Here is a 24352-nt window from a genome sequence, read left to right as displayed (position 1 = left end):
CTTTGGTAATTATATCAATGTTATCTTTTGTTTACTAAGCCAAAAACCATGGAAACATCAAAGAAAATCAGTTATGGAAATGAGATCCCTGTCTATCTTATTTGTAAGACCATTTGCTTATTTTTAAATTATTTCAATGCCCTTTTACATTTAATTTTCTCTAGATTTTTTTCAAATTCTAAAACTTAACTGTGTTGTTCTCAGCCCTTTGAAATTGAAATTATCTTCAATATTCACTTTTTATTGCTTTACCTTATTCTTTCATTTTTAAAATGTCATACAAGTGCTAAATGCAACCCGTTTTAACTAAAAAGGATTCAGATAGAATAGAAGTACACAGACAAAGTGAAGCTTATTTTATTTTGTCTTGTCATCGTGGTGTCATTAAAATTTTCTTTTAAGATATCTTTTTTAAAATTACAGAAATCAGCTATATATCAGTTTGGATTCTCTAAACTGCTTTCACAGTAATATTTCTTAAAATATGAAAAGTTTTAGAAATGTAACATATTGCAGAATGTATTGCATTTTCACTTAGAGACAGAAGGGCAACGGTAAAACGATTTATGCCAGTGGAACTGAGATTGTGGATTAATTCCTAATTTACCAATAGAATTCTGTAAACATTGTAGTCACTGCATGTATGTAGATAAAACACTGTAACAGTTCTGGTTATCTTATATATCCTAACATCTTGTGAAATAGATTTTAGATTCTAGGGTTTGATGATAGCATTCTCCTGAATTTTCAGGAGGTACTTTACTTGTGACTTTGAGATTTTTATCTTGTTCTTTGATATTTTTTTGTTTTCGATTTGCTTATAACTTATATACTCAAACTTTTTGAGGAGAAATTATCCTTTTATTTTACCAAATCCTTAACATTTAGCAGAAAATTAAGGATTTAGGTTGTTATAAGTGTTAATCTTAGTTAGGGAATGTCAATGACAATAAAAGCAAAGAAAGGGGAAGTGATTCTGAGTCTATTTTCTTTTCCCTGGGGAATGCTAAAAACCCACGGAGGTGCAAAATGTTGGTAACAATTCCTTTGGAGCCTGTCTGGATTAGTTTCTTCTTGCTGTGTATCAAATTGCAATGATTTAGTAGCTCAAAATAACACCTACTTATATTATCTCACAGTTTCTGTAGGTCACAAGTCTGGGGGTGCTTGATTGGGTTCTCTGTTCTGTGTTTTACAAAACTGAAATTAATATATGTCTGTCACATGGGGCTTTTTGTCTAGAGATCCGGGGGAAGGATCCATTCCAAGCTCATTGAGTTGTGGGCAGAATTGCAGAACTGAGGCCTCTGTATTTTCTTGTTGGCTGTCTGATGGGATCGGTTCTCTGCTTGTAGAGGCTGCCTGCTTTACTTCTCTTGTGGCCCCTCCATTTTCAAAGCAACAATATGGCCGTACCTATTGACTCTGACTGCTGCCACTAGCCAGAGATGTACTCTTTTTTTTTTTTTTGAGGAGTTTCGCTGTTGTTACCCAGGCTGGAGTGCAATGGCGCGATCTCAGCTCACCGCAACCTCCGCCCTCTGGGTTCAGGCAATTCTCCTGCCTCAGCCTCCTGAGTAGCTGGGATTACAGGCACGCGCCACCATGCCCAGCTGATTTTTTGTATTTGTAGTAGAGACGGGGTTTCACCATGTTGACCAGTATGGTCTCGATCTCTTGACCTCGTGATCCACCCGCCTCGGCCTCCCAAAGTGCTGGGATTACAGGCCTGAGCCACTGCGCCCGGCCTGAAGCACTCCATTTTTAAGGACTCATGGGCTAGAGCAGGCCCACTTAATTTTAACGTCAGCTGTGTCATATAACATAATATAATCGGGGGAGGGATTTCTTATTGTATTCACAAGTTACAGGAATTAGAGTTTATAATCTTGGTTGAGGGGAGGCATTTTTATAATTCTGCTTACCATACCACTTGGAAATCTATTATCAATCTTCATAACCAGTGAGCTAGAGTGAAGCATATAACTGACCTATGAAAGAGCATTAAGAAGGCCTAAATCTTAAAATGAGAGTTGTGCTACAAGGGATATATGGGGAATGCTCCTTATTATAAAGATTCATTTATCTCTCAAATGCATGCATGATTTCAATACAATCCAACTGAAACATCTAGCAGACTTTTAGTGAAAGGTGAAAAGCTGAGTCTAAAGTTCATGGAGAAGAATCTACATAAGAATTGAGAAAGAGAGAGAGAGAGAGACAGAGAAAGAAAGAAAAAGAAACAGAAAAGGAGGGAGGGAGAGAGGAATAAAGGGAGGGAGGGAGGGAGGGAGGAAGAAGGAAGGAAGGAAAGAAGGAAGGAAGGAGGGAGGGAGAGAGAGAAGAAGGAAGGAGGAATGGAGGGAGGGAGGGAAGGAGGGAGGGAGGGAGGAAGGAAGGAAGGAAGGAAAATTTGCCAAAAACACGGACTACTGATAGAGAAAGGACTTGTTTTATTTAATCTCAGAAGATACTGTACAGTTATGGTAGTAAAAACTGAGTGATACCAGACCAGGAATAAATAAGTACATCACTGTATAAATGAAAATTTAGTTCATGATGTTCATGAATAGTAGAATAGTTAAATAAGTTAAGCTTCATCTATATAATGGACTACTATGAAACCAAGAAAGTAGTTGGTAAATGTATGTGTGTGTGCAGGCACACACATATACACACACTTGGAAACAGCTCCAAAGATGCATTGTTAAGTGAAAAAAAAAAAAAAAGAGGTAGGAAAACACACATATCTGAACTGGTTCATGTATGTACTTTCCTGTAAGAAGATACTACATCAGGGACCTGAAATGCTCACCTATGGTGTTTTCCTTGTATTTATGTTGAGCCCTGTAGCATATTCTCAACAGTGGACTGTGAGCAGCAGTACCATGTATTAGTTGTGATTCAAGACAGTTAGGAGCAAGTAGGCTTCTACAGTCTCTTAGCTCCTGCAAGCCTTCATCAGAGTGATACAACTACAAGGTCGTGGAACCTCTGTTAACCAGGGTCCCTAAGTGAGCCTGTGGAACAGGGCCTGCTGCACTACTAACCGTCACACAGACAGCCTCCCAATGGGAACTCCTAAGTTAGAGAGGTAACTTAGAAACATTTTCTAAGTTAAAGAGGTAGCTTTTTAGTTGGCCCTGGGAGGTTGTGTGTGTGGCAGTTAACTCTCCTAGTTAGTACAGACACAGATAATACACATGAGGGTGAGATTATTGGTAGGGGGTTAGAGGAATGTATACCATCCTGTGGTTAGACATTATCTCTGTGAAGTAGAATAGCAGGAAGTGTGAGCATAAGGAATACAAGTGCATTTTACTTGGATTATTTCTTTGTTTTCAAATACTTTATGAAACTGTATTTATGTATAAGTTTTATTATCAGAATATTGGGATCAGTAAAATGTGATGCTCCTAAAAAGTAGGTGATATATACTAGCAGTTTGCTTAAAAATTAACTTTACCCTTGCAGAGGAGTATTATGGTCGTTATTCTTTTTCTTTTCTTCAGGGATTTAGATGAATAGTAAATTGACATGATGAAACAGCTATTTCTGTTTTAATTCATGTGTGAAATGTAAATCTCTAAAGTAGAAGTCTTTTGTTGATGTCTTTATGAAGAGTATAATTTATAGCGTATGATATGCAGTGCAGTACTTTCTAATGTTCAATCTTTTGCAAAATCCCTCATGAATTTTTGCTTTATCTAAGATGCCCACTATATTGTTAGTTTTTTTACCTGTTTACTATAAAATTCCATAAAAGAATTAATTTAAAACAAAACTTTGTACCTAAAATGAAAAGCCAACATCTCTTGACATAAATATAAGATTTATCTTATATTCATAAAACTGAATGTAGTAAAAATGAAACAGTACTTATGGGATTTGGCTAGCTGCTCCATTAGAACCTTGGTTAAGCTCAAGAAAGCTTCAGTTAACATACCGAAGATTGTAGAGCCATATATTGCATGGGGATATCCAAACCTGAAGTCAGTAAATGAATTAATCTACAAGTATGATTATGCCCAAATCAATAAGATGCTAATTGCCTTGACAGATATCACTTTGATTGTTCGATCTCTTGATAAATATGGCATCATCTACCTGGAGGATTTGATTCACGAGATCGATACATTTGGAAAGCACTTCAAAGAAGCAAATAACTTCCTGTGGTCCTTCACATTAACTCCTCCAGAAGTTGGAATGAAGGAAAAGACCACCCATTTTGTAAAAGGTGGAGATGCTGGCAACAGGGAAGACCAGGCCAACAGGCTTTTTAGAAGGCTGAGCTAAGGTGTAGCCCATGAGTATTTTTGTCATCTGATCAGTTACTTAAGTGACTGCTTTCAAACTGAAAAAAAAAATAGTAATTGTTATAGGTGGTAAAGATGAGACCTTCTCCTTGATGAAACAAAATGATATTAAAGAGAATTGAAAATAGAGATAAGTTTTTAGTATATGATTTATTGTTATTTATGCCGTGCCTTTGTACTATCAATGCCATTATTCCCATATTTAGGGAAACACTAGTATTGTGGGAAGAATTCTAGGGTTAGTAGAGTCAGATGATCTGGAATCACTGCCAGCTGACACTGTCTGTGAGTTGTCATTATATCTTTGTATTTATGTCACTATTTGCAAAATTTTGACTGTTTGACTTCTCTTTCCTACCATTTTTATTTCGTCTAAGGATTTTTGCAATGATCAAATTAAATACTATTGCATATCACCATTAATAATAGTATTAGCACTAATTTAATAGTCATATATAAGAACTGTTTTTTAGGTTTAGTGCTTTGGCTGCCAATAAATAATTCATTCTTGTAATTTCTAGTACTATAACCCAAAAGAACCAACATCTTTACTCTCCTGCAAATATGCATAATATCAATAGACACCAGAAATAAGTATGAATCTGTATCTATGTATTCACACCAGCAAATACATTTAAAGTACATGTTCTAGGGCCTGTCTAGAGTTGCCAAACTTAATTTTGCGCAGGTAGATATTTTGATGTGCTGCTTTCGTTTATTGATATTTTATGTTTCTATAGTTTTGTTTATTTTTAGAAAGACTAGAGGAGTCTCTGGTTACAAAGGTCTCTCCTAATACTGCAGTAAGCTTGACATCTTTAGCTCATTTGCTCTTTCTGGTGACCATAGTATAATTTGGTAAATGCTTTTTCCTGTAAGTTATCACTTAGTTTAGTAGGATCAGCATCAGTGGGCTCTGCTGGGACCCAAGGGAAATAATGCTAATCCTGATAAAATATTATTCACTTCTATCACTTTGTAAGAAGTAGTGGTTACTATGTTTCTTTTAATTCACAAAATAGGTTTATTTATTTTAGGTAATATCTATCCTGTTTTGTCACTAAGAAATTCTAAATCTTTCCTGAGTAACATTCCTGCTCTCAGACACACTCCCCCTCTTGCCTTTGTAACCTGTTTTACTTCTTCCAATTAGCTTCTGCTCTTTGATGCCAGCTTATTTTGGGAGAAATAAATGGTAGGCATCTAGGGATGATTTATTGAGCGAATTCACTTCCATTTGATTCCTCCTTTCTCAGGTGGTCACAAGGTCAAGAGAGCCAGGACTCTACTGCTATGTTAGCCTTCATATGATTCTTCTCAAAAAGTTCAAGCATAACACTATTACACTTATGCTGTCCTCACAAGTTTGAGTTGCCTATAGCAATCACGTAGTTTTAGTAAATAATTCCTGTAAAGCATAAGTTTCACATTTTACTGCAACCCTGTAGAAGAAACAGGCTTTTGATGTTTATTGAATTTGAATCTGCTGGAAGCAACTTTTAAAGTCTAATGAAAGAAAACGATATCTAAAGAGCTAAGATTTTCTGAAAAACAGAAGAGCTACACGGTTTATAAGGGATAGGGTCATCTACCACGGGGCAATGTGTGAATTTATAAAGTAAATAAACAAATTTGATTTTCTACATAAAATGAATTCTGTCATTTAAATTAACAATACATTGTTTTCTAATTTTTGACATTCATCACATTCTCTAACATGGGAGGACTGACATTCCTAGAAGATTCATAGCAACATTTTAATTAACATTAGATATCTAAGGAAGTCCTTTGTAAATTAATGTTAAAGATCCAGGGAACCTTCTGGCTCTTGCTCAATAAACACAGTGAGAGAGAATTTAAGAAACATTTTTTCCAACCCCCTTAACCTTGCTTTTTGTTCTCTGTCATCCTGTGCTCATAAAGGATAAACATCCTTTACCTACAAACTACACCAAACATTCATACTTGTAGAACTTTTTTTTGGCAATATTTGTTAAATAGCCTGCAATATATAATTTATTTTGTTTTACTTTATTTTTGAGACAGGGTCTTGCTCTGTTGACCAGGCTGGAGTGCAGTGGTACAATTATGGCTCATGGCAGCCTCAACCTCCTGGGCTCAAGCAATCCTCCTGCCTCGGCCTCCTGAGTAGCTGGGACTATCTATATGTGCCAACATGCCCAGCTAATTTTTTATTTTTTGTAGAGGCAGGACCTCCCTATGTTGTCTAGGCTAGTCTTAAACTCCTGGGCTCAAGTGATCCTCCCATCTCAGTTTCCCAAAGTTCTCACAATTTATTTTACTTTTTTTTTTCTAAAGAAACAAGGTCTTAATGACATTGCTCAGGGAGGTCTTGAACTTCTGGGCTCAAGCAGTCTTCCCACCTCAGCCTCCCAAATTGTTGGAATACAGGCATGAGCCGTTGTGCCTGGTGCCTACTTTTAACTAAGACTGAAAAAGCTGTTTTCAGGTTTGTGATATCTATTTTCATTATCCTTGCTTATGGAAAAAATACATTTTTCCCTTATGGTTTTTTTTTTCTTGCATCTTCCCTTCTAGCAAATCTGCACTTTGCTTTTGACTTTTTGACTTCTCTCTCCTCAATTCCTTCATTTTCCTGTGGTTTTACTGGGCCAGAAATACTGACTGAGTTCTATTCCTTCTCTTTTCTCACAAGGTTACTTTCGTAATTAACTCCCTGCTTCTACTCTGGATGTGTTACTTCTCCACTGTCCTTTTATTAGTAGCTGTTATAATGTGGGTCCTTTTTCCTCCTGTTTCACATTTGGTCAGTCACATAGCAGCTTCTACCATAACTGTTCTAATATCCCTTGTTTTTAATCTGCTAAGAGCTCTCATATGTCTTGTAGGTCTGTTAAAATGATCTTAGTACAGTTTTTGACATTTCTTAAAACTAAAGTTTGAAATGTTTGGTGCCAACCAAATGTGTAAGAAATGCTCTTCTGTGTGAAAGGCAATGAAGATCTTGACATAATAAAGAAATTTTTACAAAGAGACTAGTATTGTTCTTAACTGACTGATAAGCTTAACAATTATAAATGAACTCATTTACTATTGAAAACGATTTCTGTTTTGAAGTGTGATTCATTTTATATTTCTTGAAGCACATCCAAAATAACATACTATATAAATTTGTCCTCAAAATATACTGATTGATTCTGTTGAGCTAGCACATTTTTCTGTGGTATATAATTTGTTTTGGTATTTACTTTTTTATAAATAATACAAATTACAAAAAAGGTACACAAAATTAGCAAATGCATTTGTAGTACAACATTTGAATAGTAATATGAGGTGCTTCCATATATTTAAATGTGTATCAGTAAGAGTGTTTTTTAATTCATCTAGTGTCTATGAATGTAAATACATCATTTATATTTATATTTGGGGGATAATTTTTTTTCCCTTCAGTTGACAGAATAAATTCTGGTACAGAATGTTATTACAGTCAGACTTCATTGCTGCCAGCATACTGATGTGTACAAGATAAGCTTTTAAAAATTAACTCAAGGTCATTTTAAACTTGGTATGTTCATATCATTTCAATTCATTTAACACTTAATTATTGAAATTGCTGGTTATTCCTGCTAATTCCACCATTGTCCTTCTCTCTCTAGTTCGTATTTTCCCCATTTTGGTTTTTAAAATTTTTAGTAGTAAAGATTACATTAAAAATTTTAAGTAGTAAAAGATATTTGTTCTCTTTGGAAATGCTTCTGGGAATTTATTTTGGGAAAGGCAATGAGATTGAGATGATATTAATTTCATAGAGCTTAATTATCTCTTCTCTCAGTGTTTAGATAGTACAAATAGTAAATGTGTCAGTTTAAAGACTTCACAAAGATGGGTAGGAAATAAAATTATTTGGGATGACAATAAAACGACTATAAGATGCTGGTTTCCCCATCTCTTTGAGAAATGCCCACCTGAATAGTTCCTGCACTAAGGTAATGGCAACTAAAATAGAAAATAGGCTTATAATAGATAACTTAGTAAATACTTGAATAGAAATTGTTTAACATAGTAGCAAACAATATTTGAACAATTCAAATCACATTTGATTGTTTAAGAAAGAGAAAATAGCATGCAACCTTACTTTAAAATTTCACCTTTGGTTTTTAATGATACACTAATGATATTAAAAGTGATCATTATCAGTCTCTTTTGAAAAAATAAACCCTTCTTTGTTTCATTATTTAAAAATTATACTCATTCACATTTAGAAGATTCTATCAATTTTATAATCTTTTTTTACAATGTGTTTTCCCAGTGCTGGACTCTGGGAATATACCAACAAATATAAAAATTGTTGCTGCTCTATATGTGGACTTGAGCCAGGGCTAGGGATGGGGTGGAATTCTCTTATTCTCATTTCCCATCCTGTTTCTGGGTGTATACATCCTGCTAAACTGGCTCTGTGGTCACAGTTCTCTTAGTGGACATGATTGACTTGACTTTAGGTAGAAGGGAGCGTATCATGGCTTTCCAATCCACCTTTACTATTATAACAAAGGCACAGCCTCACGGCCAAAACAACAAAAAACCATGACAAACTGTAAACTAAAAACTAGGTAAAGAAAAGGATTTTGAGGGTCTTAACTTCTTAACTTTTCACTGGTAGAATGAGACATGTATACATTTTTTTTGGTTCTTCTTTTCATTTTCTGCCCTTTTTTAATCCCTCTTTACTTCCTACACTATCTTTTACCTTTGAAAAAAAGTCTCCTCTTAAATTATAAGCAGTATGCCCAATTCAATTTCTTACCTTCACTAAGTCATTTCAAGGGCCTTGTAAGCCAAGATTCTTAAAGGTTGTCACAAAACTCATACATACCAGATTATTTGATTTGACTCTGTGTCCCCACTCAAATCTCACCTTGAATTATAATAATCCCTGTGTGTCAAGGGCAGGACCAAATGGAGATAATTGAATCTTGGGGACAGTTTCCTCCATGCTATTCTCATGATAGTGAATGAGTTCTCATGAGATCTGATGGTTTTATAAGGGGCTCTCCCCTTTGCTTGGTGTTCATTCTCCTTCCTGCTGCCATGTGAAGAAGGACTTGTGTTTGCTTCACCTTCCACCATGATTGTAAGTTTCCTGAGGCCTCTCAAGTCTTGTGGAACTGTGAATCAATTAAGCCTCTTTATAAATTACCTAGTCTCATGTATTTCTTCATAGCAGTATGAGAATGGACTGCTACACTGGATAATAATAAAAATGGTGTTACCTCTAAAATATGTATTTTCACTATTTAATTTGGTCTTCCATTCATTTTGTCAATTCCTTAACTTGGTAGGTAGTGTAAAGAATTATGCCCTATTTTTACATTGTACTGTAAAGTCACCATGTGATCAAGAGACATATTTATACATTGCTGTCCTAGACAAGTTAGCCAGCCTCTATCCAGATTTCTTTTCCAAGATTCTTGACATTTTCTATGTTTCATTTCTACTATAATTATAGAATCTCATGATTTTAAGGGACCCTTGAACATTTATTGTACACATTTATGGCTGAAACCAAATGGGATCTAAAGATGAAGTTTGCACAGACATAAAGGCAAGACTCCTGTTTTTGAAGTATTTCACAATTTCACCAGTTATTCAAGATGTATTGTAATTGTCATATAGACATAAACCATGCTTTGTATCGAAACTTAATTGCTTTGAGTCTCACAAAAATCCTTTTGATAGATTAGGTATCATTTTTATTTTACACACAAGGAAATCATTCTTAAAGAAATAACTGATGACCCTAATATTCAATATCAGCACAAAGACCTCTTAATTTCAAATTAACCAAATTTTCCACCTCATCCTATTGGCCCCCATGAAGGAAACCAGTTGAGAATATGAATTAGTACTAAGCTATGTGCTACCACTCATGTATTCATAAATTCTGAGAACAAAAAAAAGGAATAGTCTCTTATGGGATAAATTAAGTTACAAAAGACCTTTTAAAAAAACTAATTTTTAAAATATATATTATTGTTTTACATATTTCTGGGATACATGTGCTATTTTGATACACATATGCAGTGTGTACTGATCAAATCAGTGTAGTTGAGATGTCCATCACCTCAAACATGTATCTTTTCTTTGAGTTGGGAACATTACAATTCTTCTAGCTATGTTGAAATATGTAATAAATGTTAACTATAATTTCCCTACTGTACTACCAAATACTAGAACTTACTACTCTTTTTTTTTTTTTTTTTTTGAGACGGAGTTTCGCTGTTGTTACCCAGGCTGGAGTGCAATGGCATGATCTCGGCTCACTGCAACCTCCGCCTCCTGGGTTCAAGCAATTCTCCTGCCTCAGCCTCCCGAGTAGCTGGGATTACAGGCACACACCACCATGCCCAGCTAATTTTTGTATTTTTAGTAAAGACGGGGTTTCACCTGTTGACCAGGATGGTCTCGATCTCTTGACCTCATGATCCACCTGCCTCGGCCTCCCAAACTGCTGGGATTATAGGCGTGAGCCACTGCTCCCGGCCTAGAACTTAGTACTTTTATCTACCTATATTTTTGTACCCATTAACCAACTTCTCTTCATCCTCCCTTCCCCATTTCCCTTCCCAGCTGCTGGTGAAATTTGGTTCTAATATAAGTAATTAAATAAAAATTCTTTCTAAATATTACTTTCTTCTGTACCACAAATTTTATGTTGTTTTTATTATCTTTATATTCAAAATATGTTCTAATTTCTCTTGTAACTATAACTGCAAAAATTAAAAATAATAGGTTGTTTAAAAAATTAGAAAAGTATTTATATTACTACAAAATTTTTAATTAGGCCTCAAAGGAAATAGGAGATTTGTATTGGTTGTTGAGAGAATTTATGTAGAGAAAACAATATAAATGATGAGAAAGTAGCAAGAATATACGAGATTTTAATGAATGATTATAAAGGAGCAGAGAGGCTATGTTTGAAAATATTCATCAAGATTTACATATTATTAATGAAAGATTTTGTGTCCTGGTTGAGTTATTTTGTTTTTATCTAAAATATGATTGAGAGACACTTAAGAATTTAAACAAAGGCATTATATCATGAAAAAAGGGAGTATTTTTTAAAGTGCTAAAGATCTGTCTCCTGCTATTAAATATGTTATTTGTGTTTTTTCTATAGATGCTTTGTCAGGTTAAGGAAATATCTATCCTTAGCTTACGGAGGGTGTGTGTGTGTGTGTGTGTGTGTGTGTGTGTGAGTGAGTTTATGAATGGATGTTGAAATTTGTCAGATGCTTTTCTGGCATTTATTGAGGTGATCAGGTGTTTTTTTCTTTTATATTGTAAATATGGTGGATTGTATTTGTGGGTTTTTAAATATTAAACTGGCATTGCATTTTTGTGTTAAACCCTACCTGATTATGATGCGTTGTTCTGTAAATATATTATTGAACTAGATCTACATATATTTTGTTAAAAATTTTTGCATTTAGGTTTATGAGAGAAATTAGTTTGTAATATTCTTTTCTTGTAATGTCTTTTCTAGTTTTGATTTCACTTTTAGCTTAGCCGCATAAAAACAGTTGGGAGATGTTCCGTTGTTTTCTGTTTTTTAAAACATTTGTGTTAGATTGGAAATTTTTTTCTTCTTGAAATGTTTCCTACAATTTACCAGTGAAGCCATCTGGGCCTGGAGTTATCTCTCTGGGAATAAATTCAATTTTACATATATGATTTGGGATTGGGCATTTTGGGTCCAGTTTCGGTTATTTGTCTTTTATAAACTTTGTCCATTTCATTTTAGTTGTTGAATTTATTGACAATACATTGTCTTTATTAGCTTTTTAAAGATGTATACTGATGTTTCCACTTTCACCCTTGACATTTGTAATTCGTGTCTTCTTTTTCTCTTTGATAAGTCTACCTTACTGTTTATTGTTTCAATTATTGTTTTCTGTTGTTTTTCAGATTTTTGTTTATTTTATTAACTTTATTCTTTCTTTCTCTCTACCTATTCTAGATTTAATTTATTCTTCAATTTTTAACATAAAGTAGAAACTTAGATTATTGCCTTAGGTTTTTCTCCTTAATATATATATTTAAAGCAGTACATTTCCCTCTATGTGATGTTCTGGCTGCACTCTGCAAATCATGATATATTATATTTTTCAGTAACATTCAATTCAAAACATTTTCTAATTTCCCTTGTGATTTCTTCATGACATGAATCATAGATTATATTAATAAGTATGTTATTTATTTTACAAATATTTTGGACATTTCAAGATACATTTTTGTCTTTGATTTCTAATTTAATGTTTTTGGTCAGAGAGGATGCTCTGTATTGTTTTAATATTTTAAAATTTGTTGGGACTTGTTTTATTTTTCATTGTTTGAGCTTTCATGATGCATGTTCATGTGCATCAGAGGGTGCCTGCTCTGCTGTTGTTACATAAGTTATCACGTGAAAGTCACCTCTGGTTAAGTTGGTTGACAATTTCTATATTCTCAATGATTTTCAGTCTTTTTTGCATATCAATTATGGAAAAAAGAATGCTGAAGTCTCCAATTGTAACTGGATTTTTAAATTTCTTCTTTCAGATATATCAGTTTTTGCTTCATGTATTCTAAAACTTTGTCTTTAGGAGTAAACACATATGAGATTTATTATTTCTTGATATTTTTCTTAATAAAATATTTCTTCTTACCTCTGGCAAAATTCTTTGTTCTGAAGTCTACTTTGACTGATATTAATATAGGCAGTCCGTTTTTTCTAATTGGTAGTTGTAAATTTATCACTTTATAATATCCTTTTATTTTTAACCTGTCTCTGTATATTTAAAGTATGTTTTGGTGGATAGCATATAGTTGGATCTCACCCATTTTTACCCACTGTGACAATCAGGATTTAAATCTTGTAGATTCCAGGTAATTACTGATATGGTTGCATTTAATTCTAGCATCTTGTTTGTTTTCTATTTATCCTATCTGTTCTTTCATTTCCTTTAGTTTTGCTTTCTTTTAGATTTATTATTTTCTAGTATGACACTCTATCTTCATTATTATTTTCTTTAGTATTCAAAGATTTTAAAATATATGTATTTATCACAGTCTGTGTTCAACCAATAATTTACCACTAAATATATATGAATGTTACTAAAGGGTATTTTCAATTTCCTCTTCTGTCCTTTGTGCCATTTTTGTCATTATACATTTTACTTCTACATATGTTGTAAGCCCCTCCAGGCATTGTTATTATTTTTGTTCTACATAGTCAATTACCTTTTACAGAAAATTAAAAGACAAGAAAACAAAAAATTTCTAAAACGTATCTAAAAATTTATTATTTTGAATGTTTCTCATATCTTTATGTAGATCTCGGTTTCTATCTTGTATTCTTTTTCTTCAGTGTGAAGAACTTCTTTTGTCATTATCTTTGTATTCTGTCAGATTTAGTTTGTCAGAAAAAGGATCCCCCCTCTTCATTTTTGAAGGCTATTTCACTGACTATGGAAATTTAGGTTGAATTTTTTTTTTTCTCTCACTACTTTGAAGCTGTTATTTATTTGTCTTGGACTTGCATTATTTTCGACTGAGAAGTTTTCAGTCATTCTAATATTTGCTGCCTGGGATCTATCTTTTTTTCTGTCTGCTTAAATTTTTTCTCTTTATTACTGGGGCTAGCACATTAATTGTAATGCATTTTGGTGTAATGTTCTTTGTCTATACATTTTTAGCCATGTTTTTTGGTAGAGATGGGCTCTTACTCTATTGCCCTGGCTAGCCTCAAATTCCTGGCCTCAGTTGATCCTGCCAGTTTGCATTCTTAGTCTGTACACTGATGATGTTTTTCTATTTGTGTTCATCATTTCAATCAAATTTGGAAAAAAAAATCTACCCCTCTTCATTCAGTATGTTTTCTGCTACTTCTCTGGGACTACTAAATACTGTCCCTTAGTTCATTGATACTTTATTCCTCATTGTTTCTTTTTTTGTCTTGGTTCTTCATGGTAGCTAGATTTTATTGCTAGGCTTTCATTTTAAGTGATCTTTTCTTCATTGTATTATCTGCTTTTAAACCTAACCAGTGAAATTTTAATTTTAGATTTTGCATTTTCCGACTCTACAAATAGCATTTGGTTCTTCCTTGTAGCTTCTTTCTGGTTTTCTCATCATGTTCATGTTTTCCCTTAAATCGTACGTCTATTTATAATAGCTGTTTTAAAGTTTCTGCCTGCTACTTCATTTCTGTCATTTCGAGGTCTGTTTCTATCGATTGATTTTTCTCCTAATTACAGAAGAAAAATCCCTGCTTCTTTATATGTATAATAATTTTTTATTATATGCTAGGGATTATGATTCTTATGGTGTTATAAATCTGGATTTTGCTGTCTTCCTTTAAACATATTACATTTTGTTTTGGGTAGTCACTTATGCTGCTTGTAATTCAGATTGATATTGTGAAGGCTTGTCTTTTAGCTTTGATAGGATGGGCATAAAGTTGTCTTTACTCTAGAGCTGGTATAGCCCCACTAATAAGGCTTTACCCCTTCTGGTGTATCTACAGAATGTCCTAGGTGTTGATTGAGGTCTTACCACTATGGCTAGTCACATCTTAAACATATGTTAAACATACCATACACATGTGCAGTTCAGAAAATAAGGGTGAGAGATCCAAGAGAGTTGCTGACAGACCCAACAGAATCTCTCTTCATTTTTTCTGACTACCTCTCTAATACTCTGCTCCCACATTTTAGCTGCTGTTAAGCCTTTCCATTTCTAATCTTTGTTTCCTTATCTCAGTGAGACCTTCATTCTGTCCTGGTTTCTCTCTTCCTTTTCTGCAATGTGGAAAATTGTTCTAGGTCACCAGCCAGGATCATGGCAGGATTCACCTTGTGTCTCTTCTCTTAAAAATCACTGTCTTCCTGCTTTCACAGAATTATTCCAGGGTTTATGTGTCAGGGTGGTGACTTCACACACCATAATGGCACTGGTGGCAAGTCCATCTATGGGGAGAAATTTGATGATGAGAACTTCATCCTAAAGCATACAGGTCCCGGCATCTTGTTCATGGCAAATGCTGGACCCAGCACAAATGGTTCCCAGTTTTTCATCTGCACTGCCAAGACTGAGTGGTTGGATGGCAAGCATGTGGTCTTTGGCAAGGTGCAAGAAGGCATGAATATTGTGGAGGGTATAGAGCGCTGTGGGTCCAGGAATGGCAAGACCAGCAAGAAGATCACCATTGCTGACCGTGGACAACTTTAATAAGTTTGACTTGTGTTTTATCTTAACCACCAGACCATTCCTTCTGTAGCTCAGGAGTGCACCCTCCACCCCATGTGCTCGCAGTATCCTAAAATCTGTGCTCTTGCTGCAGTTCCCTTTGGGTTCCATGTTTTCCTTGTTTCCTTCCATGCCTAGCTGGATTGCAGAGTTAAGTTTATGATTATGAAATAAAGACTAGATAACAACAACAAAAAAATCACTGTCTTATGATCCTTTTGTCATATGACTGTAAACATTATTTTTTTCATTTGGCAGGGCATTTTAAGTAGTATCTACTCCAGTATGGCCTGAAGTGGAAGTCTTATAAACTTTTAATATGTTTCAATATGATGTGTAAGGTGTTTGATGTGTAAGGTACAGAGATGTTTAAGATGTGATAAGCCATAGTGGTAAGACCTTAAATATGATTTTATGTTTAATATGATTTTAATATGTACATATATATGAATTATTTTCAATTTTAAAAATCTAAGAGCAATATAAATATGCAGAATAAAAGATGACAGTTGTTTCACCCCTTTCACCTCTTTTCACCGAGTTACCACCAACTGCTAACAGTTTGGTGTATATCCTTCTATTATCCTTTATATGAATTTGTATACACATACAGACATATATGCTGATATATATATGCACACTCATATACATACATTTGATTTATATTTATATTTATATGATATCATATATAAAAATAAATATAAATTTATTTTTGTAGATATAAATCAAATCACACTGTAAGTATAAGTATTCTGTAACATAACTTTTTTAACTTAGTAATATGTCTTGGAAATCTTGCTGTTAAAGTACATATAAATTTTACTTTATTCTTTTATATCAGCCATGTATTCTATGGAATGGTTGAACTAAAATTCACTTGATAATGTCACATTTCATCATTGTTATGGTTTTCCTTTTTCTTTTAAATTACATATTTTTCGAAACTTTTGTACAGCAGCTCTTCAGATAGTGTTTTTTCTTATTGAAGAAGTTCACAAAAATGTCAAATGATATGCCTGTTTATAAATTACCTTTAAATTGCCTGAAGAACATATTTATATTACTACTAACTATATGTAAGCATTCCTGTTTTCTTAAAATAATGTCTTTGATTAATATCTTTTTGGTAATTTTTAGTTGTAGAGTGTAAAAAGTAGTTTTAACATTTACATTTATTGTTCATCTATAATTTTAATTTTGTGACCCACCTATGTTCTACTATGTTTTAGTTCTTTTTTTTATTGATTTATTGGGGGCATTTATATATATAGGATACTATACCTTATTAAATATACTGCAAACTCTTTATTCAAATATATATCTAGATTTTGAACTTTATTTGTAGTGTTAGTTGTCCTAAACTGTTTTGTTGTTGTTGTTGTTGTTGTTGTTGTTAGTTCAAATCTACCTGGCTTTTATGGCATCTTACTCTTGAATGTTTCTTGGGAGGTTTCTCCATTTTAAGTTTGTAAATATTTGCATTTAAATTAATTGCAATTAAACTAGAATATTAAATTAATTGCACTTAAACCAGAATATGTTTATATATTTACATTTATATGTGCATAAACACTTTAAAAAGAAGTTTTTAGTTTCTTGAGAACACTTCATTTTTCTAAAGCACCTTTAGTATTACAGCAAAATTGAGAGGAAAGTACAGATAGTTGTGTAAAACTCCTTCCCTCACACATGAATAGCTTCTTTCATTATCAACATTCCCCACAAGAAAGGTACATTTGTTATAACTGATGAACCTACATTGACACATGATTATCACCCAAAGGCTAAAGTTTATATTTGAGTTCATTCTTGGTGTTATTCATTCTGTGGTTTTGAACAAATGTATGATGACATGTATCTACCATTACAGTATCAGACAGAGTAGTTTTACTGTTCTGCAAGTCCTGTGGGCTCTGCCTATTCATTTCTCCTTTCTCCCAGTGCTTGGCAGCCTCTGATCTTTTTATTGTTTCCATCATTTGGTCTTTTCCAGAATGTCAGGTAGTTGAAATCCTACAGTATGTAGCCTTTTCAGATTACCTTCTTTCACTTGGTCATATGCATGCAAGTTTTCTCCATGTCATTTCATGGTTTGGTAGTTCATTTATTTTCAGTGCCAAATAATATTCCATTAATGGAAGTAATGGAAACAATAATATTCCATTGTTTCTATGTGTAGTGCATTTTATTCATCCATCTACCTTCTAAAGCACATCTTGGTTGTTTCCAAGTTCTGGCAATTATGAATAAAGTTGTTATAAACATGTATGCCTGTTTTTGTGAATACATAAGTTTACAACTCCTTGGGTAAATACCAAGGAACATGATTAGTGGATCATATGACTAGTTTATGTTTAGTGTTGTTAGAAACTACCAACCTGCCTTCCTAAGTGTCTGTACCATTTTCCATTCCTTCCAGCAATGAATGAGAGTTTCTATTTTTTTTCACATCCCTGCTAGCATTTAGTATTATCAGTGTTCTGGATTTTGGCCATTCTAATTCAGCATTTTATATTTTGGTATCTTATGATGGGAGAATATTTTCATATCCTTATTCTTCATCGGTATTAAGGTCTTTGGCCTTTTTTAAGATCAGCTTCTTACTGTTGAGTTTTAAGAGCTTTTTATAAGTTATAGCTAAGAATCCTTAATCAGATAAATCTTGCAAATATTTTCTCCCAGTTTGTGGCTTGTCATTTCATTTTCTTCACAGTGTCTTTCAAAGTAGAAATTATCCATTTTAATGAAATCCAGCTTGTGAATTCTTTCTTCAGTGAATTACACCTTTGGTGTTATATCTAAAACAGCGCCACCAAACCTAAGGTTATGTAGATTTTCTACACATTTTTTTAATAGGACTATTCATCTTTCTTTCTCAAAATTTTGGATGCTCATTTGTCTTTGGTTCTGCTTATTATATTTTTAACCATACAAACAGGTTTACAGTTTTATGTAAAAGTATTTTTTATCACTTCTCAATTTTGTAGCGAGGAAACGTTTTTCACAATTCCAAGTAAAACGAAATATATTCATTTTCATTTTATGCCATAATGTACCATAATTAAATGATCTTCAGATTTATTCTATATTGTTAAGTTTAAAAAGCAAGGTTCAGAACAGTGTGTATAAAATGCTATTTTTTTTTAGAATGTGGTGTGTGTGTAGTCACACATGGGTGCTTCTATACACATTCATACACATTTTTATGTCTAAAAAGATATAAAAAAGGCAAATTAAAGGATAAACCAAAAAATAGTGAAAATGGTTATCTATGGCTTGTTGCAGGGGGCAGTAAGTATGATAGAGGCAACAGGGATGAAAGCAGGATCACCTGTCCAAATATGTTACTTGTTTTATAGTTTCAACTTTGAAACCACATAGATATTTCATGTAATTATAGAGCAAAATTAAATCAAAATTAAATACAGCAAATCCTAAAATTAAAAGAAAATTAAACCATGAATTTAACTGTGTACCAAGCTGATGACTTATTTTAAGTGACTTTATAGTAATATTATTATACATCTCTAGGGGCATATATTTTAAGGGCAGAACAATTGAAGGAATCAAATAATATTTGATAATCAAGTATTACTAATATGATATTTAGTAATATGATATTTTTATTTTGAAACCATAAAATTTTATGATAAAGCAAATACTCATATTAAAATCTCTAGTGACCAAAATTTGTAGCATAAGAGCAAAGATGGGCACATGTATCAAAGATATATTTCATTTGTATATATTTTAAATTCAATAAAAAATTAGTATGAATTTATGATATGCATTTTTATCCTTCAAAACATATTTGTATTTTCTAGCTTTGTTCAATAAAAAGACCTAGAAATATGAATAGTACTCTAGCAGTAAGCTTTATTGAGTCTTAGTTGTAATCTTTGAATACCATTTTCCGCTAAGAAGAGCTTTTTTGAAGAAATGTCTGATTCCAGATCTTGAGTGGGAAATCTGACATAAGCCTGGAACATCTTGTTATAACAGAAAGTAGTAGAGTTAAGAAAGATAGCGAGGTCATGTCATAGTAACCAGTTTGAAGAGACTACCATTGGCCAACAATGGGATAATTTTGGCCAGAAAAAGACTGCTAGGATTGAAAAACATTAAATATGTTCAAAAGCTAAGAATCATAAAGATACAAACAAAACAAAATAAAAATCCACATTGATCACCTCTGGAGGGTACTGGGGGATAAAGTTATTTTCAGTACTGTAATATAAAGGAATCATGTACCTATCCTATTCTTCCCATAAGAACTTTATTTGAAAGTAATGAAATAATGAATGAGATTAATTTATTCTTTATAGAATGATTTTTACTAATAAATGAAGAAAGAATAATAGAATTAGACTACCGCAAGTTTACAACCTTTATTTATTAAAATGCTATCTGTAGGCAATAATCATACTAATATCCTCAGGTGAAACATGGGTAAGGAGCAGGATACTATTAATAGATAGACTCAGCTGACAACAAAAAGACCCCACTGGTCAAACTTAACAGTGCAGAGGGACAGCCAGTTGTTATATGTCAACTGATAGTGGCACAATAAAAAGTACACAACTTTTTAAAAAATTGAACTCGTTCAAGCCCTAACATGTACCAGTTTATACAGCATACATGAGATAGAGAGACAATTTAAATGACATTTCAGAATGCTGTTAACCAAATCTAAATGGCAGAAATTCTCCAAGATAAATGACCCAGTTTCTTGAATAAGTAATAGGCAGGAAATAAAAAGGATGGGGGAACTGTTGGAGATTAAAAGAGAAAGAAAATATCAACCCAAATGCATTATGTAGACAATGTTTGGATCTTGATTTGAAAAAAATCTATATAATAATTGGACTCATCAGGGAAATTTTAACAATGACTGAGTTTTTAATGATATTAAGGAATAGTTAATGTTATATATGTGAAATTATTGTGTTCAGGCTAAAAACAATTCTTATCTCTTAGAGATACAAATGAAAATATTTACCAGTAAAATGATATAATCTCTGGAATTACTTTTTTTTTCGAGACAGAGTTTCACTCTTGTTACCCAGGCTGGAGTCCAATGGCACGATCTTGGCTCACTGCCTCCTGAGTTCAAGCAGTTCTCCTGCTTCAGCCTCCCAAGTAGCTGGGATTACAGGCTTGTGCTACCATACCTGGCTAATCGTGTATTTTTAGTAGAAATGGGCTTTCATCATGTTGGTCAGGCTGGTCTTGAACTCCTGGCCTCAGGTGATCCAGCTGCCTCTGCCTCCCAAAGTGGATTACAGGCATGAGCCACCACGCCCAGCCTTCTGGAACTACTTTTAAATAATCTTGTGAAGGGGAAAAATGGAAAAGATCATTTATCTTGGATGACAAGTACATAGGGTTATTACAGTATTTTTTACACATTTGAGTGTTTGAAATTTTATGTTATGAATTGTTCTTAATCTAAAAAACTAATTCAGCTTTAATATTTTTAAATTAAAATGGAATCAAATTTCATAAATTACCAAAAAAAGAACTTTGCCTTTTTCTTTGGAGATGGAGTCTTGCTCTGTCGCCCAGGCTGCAATGCAGTGGTGCAATCTTGGCTCATTGAAACCTCTGCTTCCTGGATTCAAGCAATTCTCCTGCCTCAGCCTCCCGAGTAACTGGGATTACAGGCACACACTGCCATGCCCGGGTAATTTTTGGTGTTTTAATAGAGATGGGATTTCGCTCTGTTACGCAGGCTGGTCTCAAACTCCTGAGCTCAGGGAGTCTGCCTGCCTTGGCCTCCCAAAGTGCTAGGATTATAGTGTTAGAGACATGAGCCACCATGCCTGGCCAATAACTTCCATAATTTTAAACCTGAACAGTTGGAGTGTGTCTGTCTATACATTTATACCTGCAGAAATATTAACAGAATTTATTCAGTACAAATGTTGTACTTGCTCTGGAACCAACACATACTTATCTTGAAACTATAGCACGAATCTAAGTTTTTCTTATAAGTCATTCTCACATTTATCAGTAACATCAGAGAAACCTTTGAGATAGGTCTAATGCTCTGTATTCTTCCTATCATACCTCCCTCTTACCAAGGTCCTAATACTTATTTTTCAGGTACAGCAGGTACAGACTGTGCAGCAGGTACAACATGTCTATCCAGCTCAGGTGCAGTATGTGGAAGGAAGTGATACTGTCTATACCAATGGAGCAATGTAAGTTTATATGTGGAAGTCTTTTTAATTCCTCCACTCAGAGAGCACTTTTGAAACCCTCTCACTATTCCCAAGTTGTTTCCTTGTTTTCAAAGTAATTTTCTACTAGAACAGAGTTATTGAAGTTAAGCTGATGTTTAGAGCTTTTATCTATATTTATTAACAATATGCACTCATTTTCCTTTGACTTAACCCCATAGGTTTTTTTTTTTTAATTATTAAAAGTCTTATGCCCTTTAATAATTGTTTCTAGGTAGAGAAAAAAAATGTATATATCCCTTGTTAGTGATATCTGTATTTTAATGATAGCTTCTAAACTCCATGCTTTTTGTTTTTCTATGCAAGGTGAATTTTTATGTGTATGTGTGTGTAAATGAATATAAAACAAGTATATTAGGAATCTGGGATATTTTTAACATTTTGAAAATAAGATATTCCACATAAAATTGCCTGATACTCAGTAAATCTTACTTTCCTATCTAAACCTGCCCCCTGCCTGAAACCAACTTACCTCTTTTGCATCAACAATAGTGTGAATTTGTAAATTTATTTTATTTGGGTTTCTTAGCTACTTTGGAATGCGATGCAGAATGTTAGTAAAGGAACTGAGAATTATTGTAAGTCACTAGGATTGTTTCCAAGTTGGATTTGCAACCTGTTGACTTCCTTGGTAAACCTGAAATGAATTCAGGTTCTCTCACTGACTCTTCTGCCCACCTCCCACCAATGTTGGTATACCCCAGGATGATAACCTCTACTCTGTTTATTCTTATGACATCTACTCTTTCCTTGGGTGATTTCATTTATTTCCATGATGTCAACCTGTAAGTTCCATGAAAGAAGGACTTCTTTTGTTTTTTTCATCACTGTAATAACGCTTAACACCAGAAGCATGGAGGACATATGAGTTCAATTATCTATTGTTATTATAACTAAAAACAGAATTCTTGTTAGCTTTGTATTCATTTCATAATTGTGACCAACGTACTTAAATAATCTGAGCTTTTCTTTATTGTTTCTGTGGAAGTGGGAGAAGAATAATCACACTCTTATTGAGTTTCTGTGAGGATACAAGGAAATATATTTAAAGTACCTAATACAGAGCCTGGTACATGATACATGATACAAAACTGAAAGCTTTTCATTGACTCTGACTTCTCTCTTTTCTTACTATATTTGGTCCCTGAATCTACCCACATCACTACTGTATTTAACACTACCTCCATTACCTATAAAATAAAATCTAACATTCCATGTTGGCATTCTCCCCATCCCTACCTCCCTAGCCTTATTTTCTACCTTCTAGGCATAACCAACTTTGTGCATTTTTCCCCAAATATTCTCCTTTCATACTTCTGTTTTTGGTCATGTCATTTTCTCTCTGCTGACATAGCATTCTCTGTCTTCTCTTCTTTCCTCTCAGTCTCCCCAAACCCAGTCTAGTGTGATCTTTATAGACAGACATGTAGCCCCTTTTTTGTGACATAGAGTCTGACTGTCCCCCTCTGCAGTTAGCTTATCCTTCCCTTATAAAGGGCAATGTTGACACTGACTTTTACTTCCAGCATTTTACTATGAATGCTTGTTTATGTTTCCTATAGTAGGAAGAACTCTCCCTGAATGGGAACTTGGCATTTTATTTTATTTACATTTACTTAGGTGGCTGGCACATAATAAAGTCAATAAATTTCTGTTACCTTATTAAATCTATAGCTCTTTACATGTTTTAGACATACTGTGAATGTTTTTCACTCTACCTGTTTGTTGTATATGTCCAGGGCCCCCTGGAGCCTGATTTTGGAATCGTCACCATAAACTTAAACTACCATTGGCATTTATACCAAATGAAAAAGACGCCTGCCACTTCGACCTTTATGCTATCAGGGGTCTTTCTAGACACTACTAGAGGTCACCCAGTTGTCAGTTGCCATTTCATCTTTGTCTGTGACAAGTAGTAATGGTCACCTACAGGGGAATCTGAGAATGGGAGTTTGTAGCTTTCATGTCTGTTGTAGTAGACTCTGACAAGGGAAAAGGGCAGTTGGAATGGGTGTTGAGAGAGTTAACTGTATAGTATGTATCACAGTTATTTCTCATTTTGCACTGGTCCAAGCTAAGGTAGAGAGATTAGTCTGTTATGTATGAAATGAAGTACCAGTTGAGCCTAAAATCTGAAATCCAAAATACTCCCAAATCTGAAACTTTTTGAGCACCAACATAATACTCGAGGGAAATGCTCATTATGCATTTCAGATTTTAGATTTTCAACTTAAGGATGCTCAACTGGTAAGTATAATGCAAATATTTCAAAATGTGAAAAAATAAAAAATTTGAAACACTGCTTGTTCCAAGCATTTTGGATAAAGGCTACTCAACCTGTAACCTCAGTTTATCAAAAGTGCTTCATGAACCATCTAAAGAATAGTAAGCACTCAACAAACGTTAGTTATTGCTGTAAAATTATACACTTTTGTTATTTGTTTACAACTTTTCTTCCCTATTTACAATTCTAAATTCCGCATATTGTCTTGTGCAGTTTTAAACTGCTTTACCACTGATCTTAGG

General features: G+C 33.8%; 1 protein-coding gene across 40 annotated transcripts in view; it reads left to right on the top strand.

Moving 5' to 3' along the window:
• Positions 1–24352, top strand: part of RFX3 (regulatory factor X3) — a 304192-nt gene that overhangs the window by 153942 nt on the left and 125898 nt on the right. For 38 of the 40 annotated variants that reach the window (XM_078368342.1, XM_017973370.4, XM_035304867.3 and 35 more), the window contains one exon: positions 21690–21787. The exons of the other annotated variants lie outside the window; for them this stretch is intronic. In XM_078368342.1, coding sequence (XP_078224468.1) covers positions 21690–21787 — 98 coding nt within the window. The remainder of the gene's footprint in view (positions 1–21689; positions 21788–24352) is intronic. 40 annotated transcript variants of the gene reach the window in all.

This window comes from Callithrix jacchus, chromosome 1, assembly GCF_049354715.1.
Source record: "Callithrix jacchus isolate 240 chromosome 1, calJac240_pri, whole genome shotgun sequence".
Taxonomy (NCBI): domain Eukaryota; kingdom Metazoa; phylum Chordata; class Mammalia; order Primates; family Cebidae; genus Callithrix; species Callithrix jacchus.
Note: the sequence above shows the minus strand (reverse complement) of the source record. Positions and strands in the feature narration are given on the sequence as shown.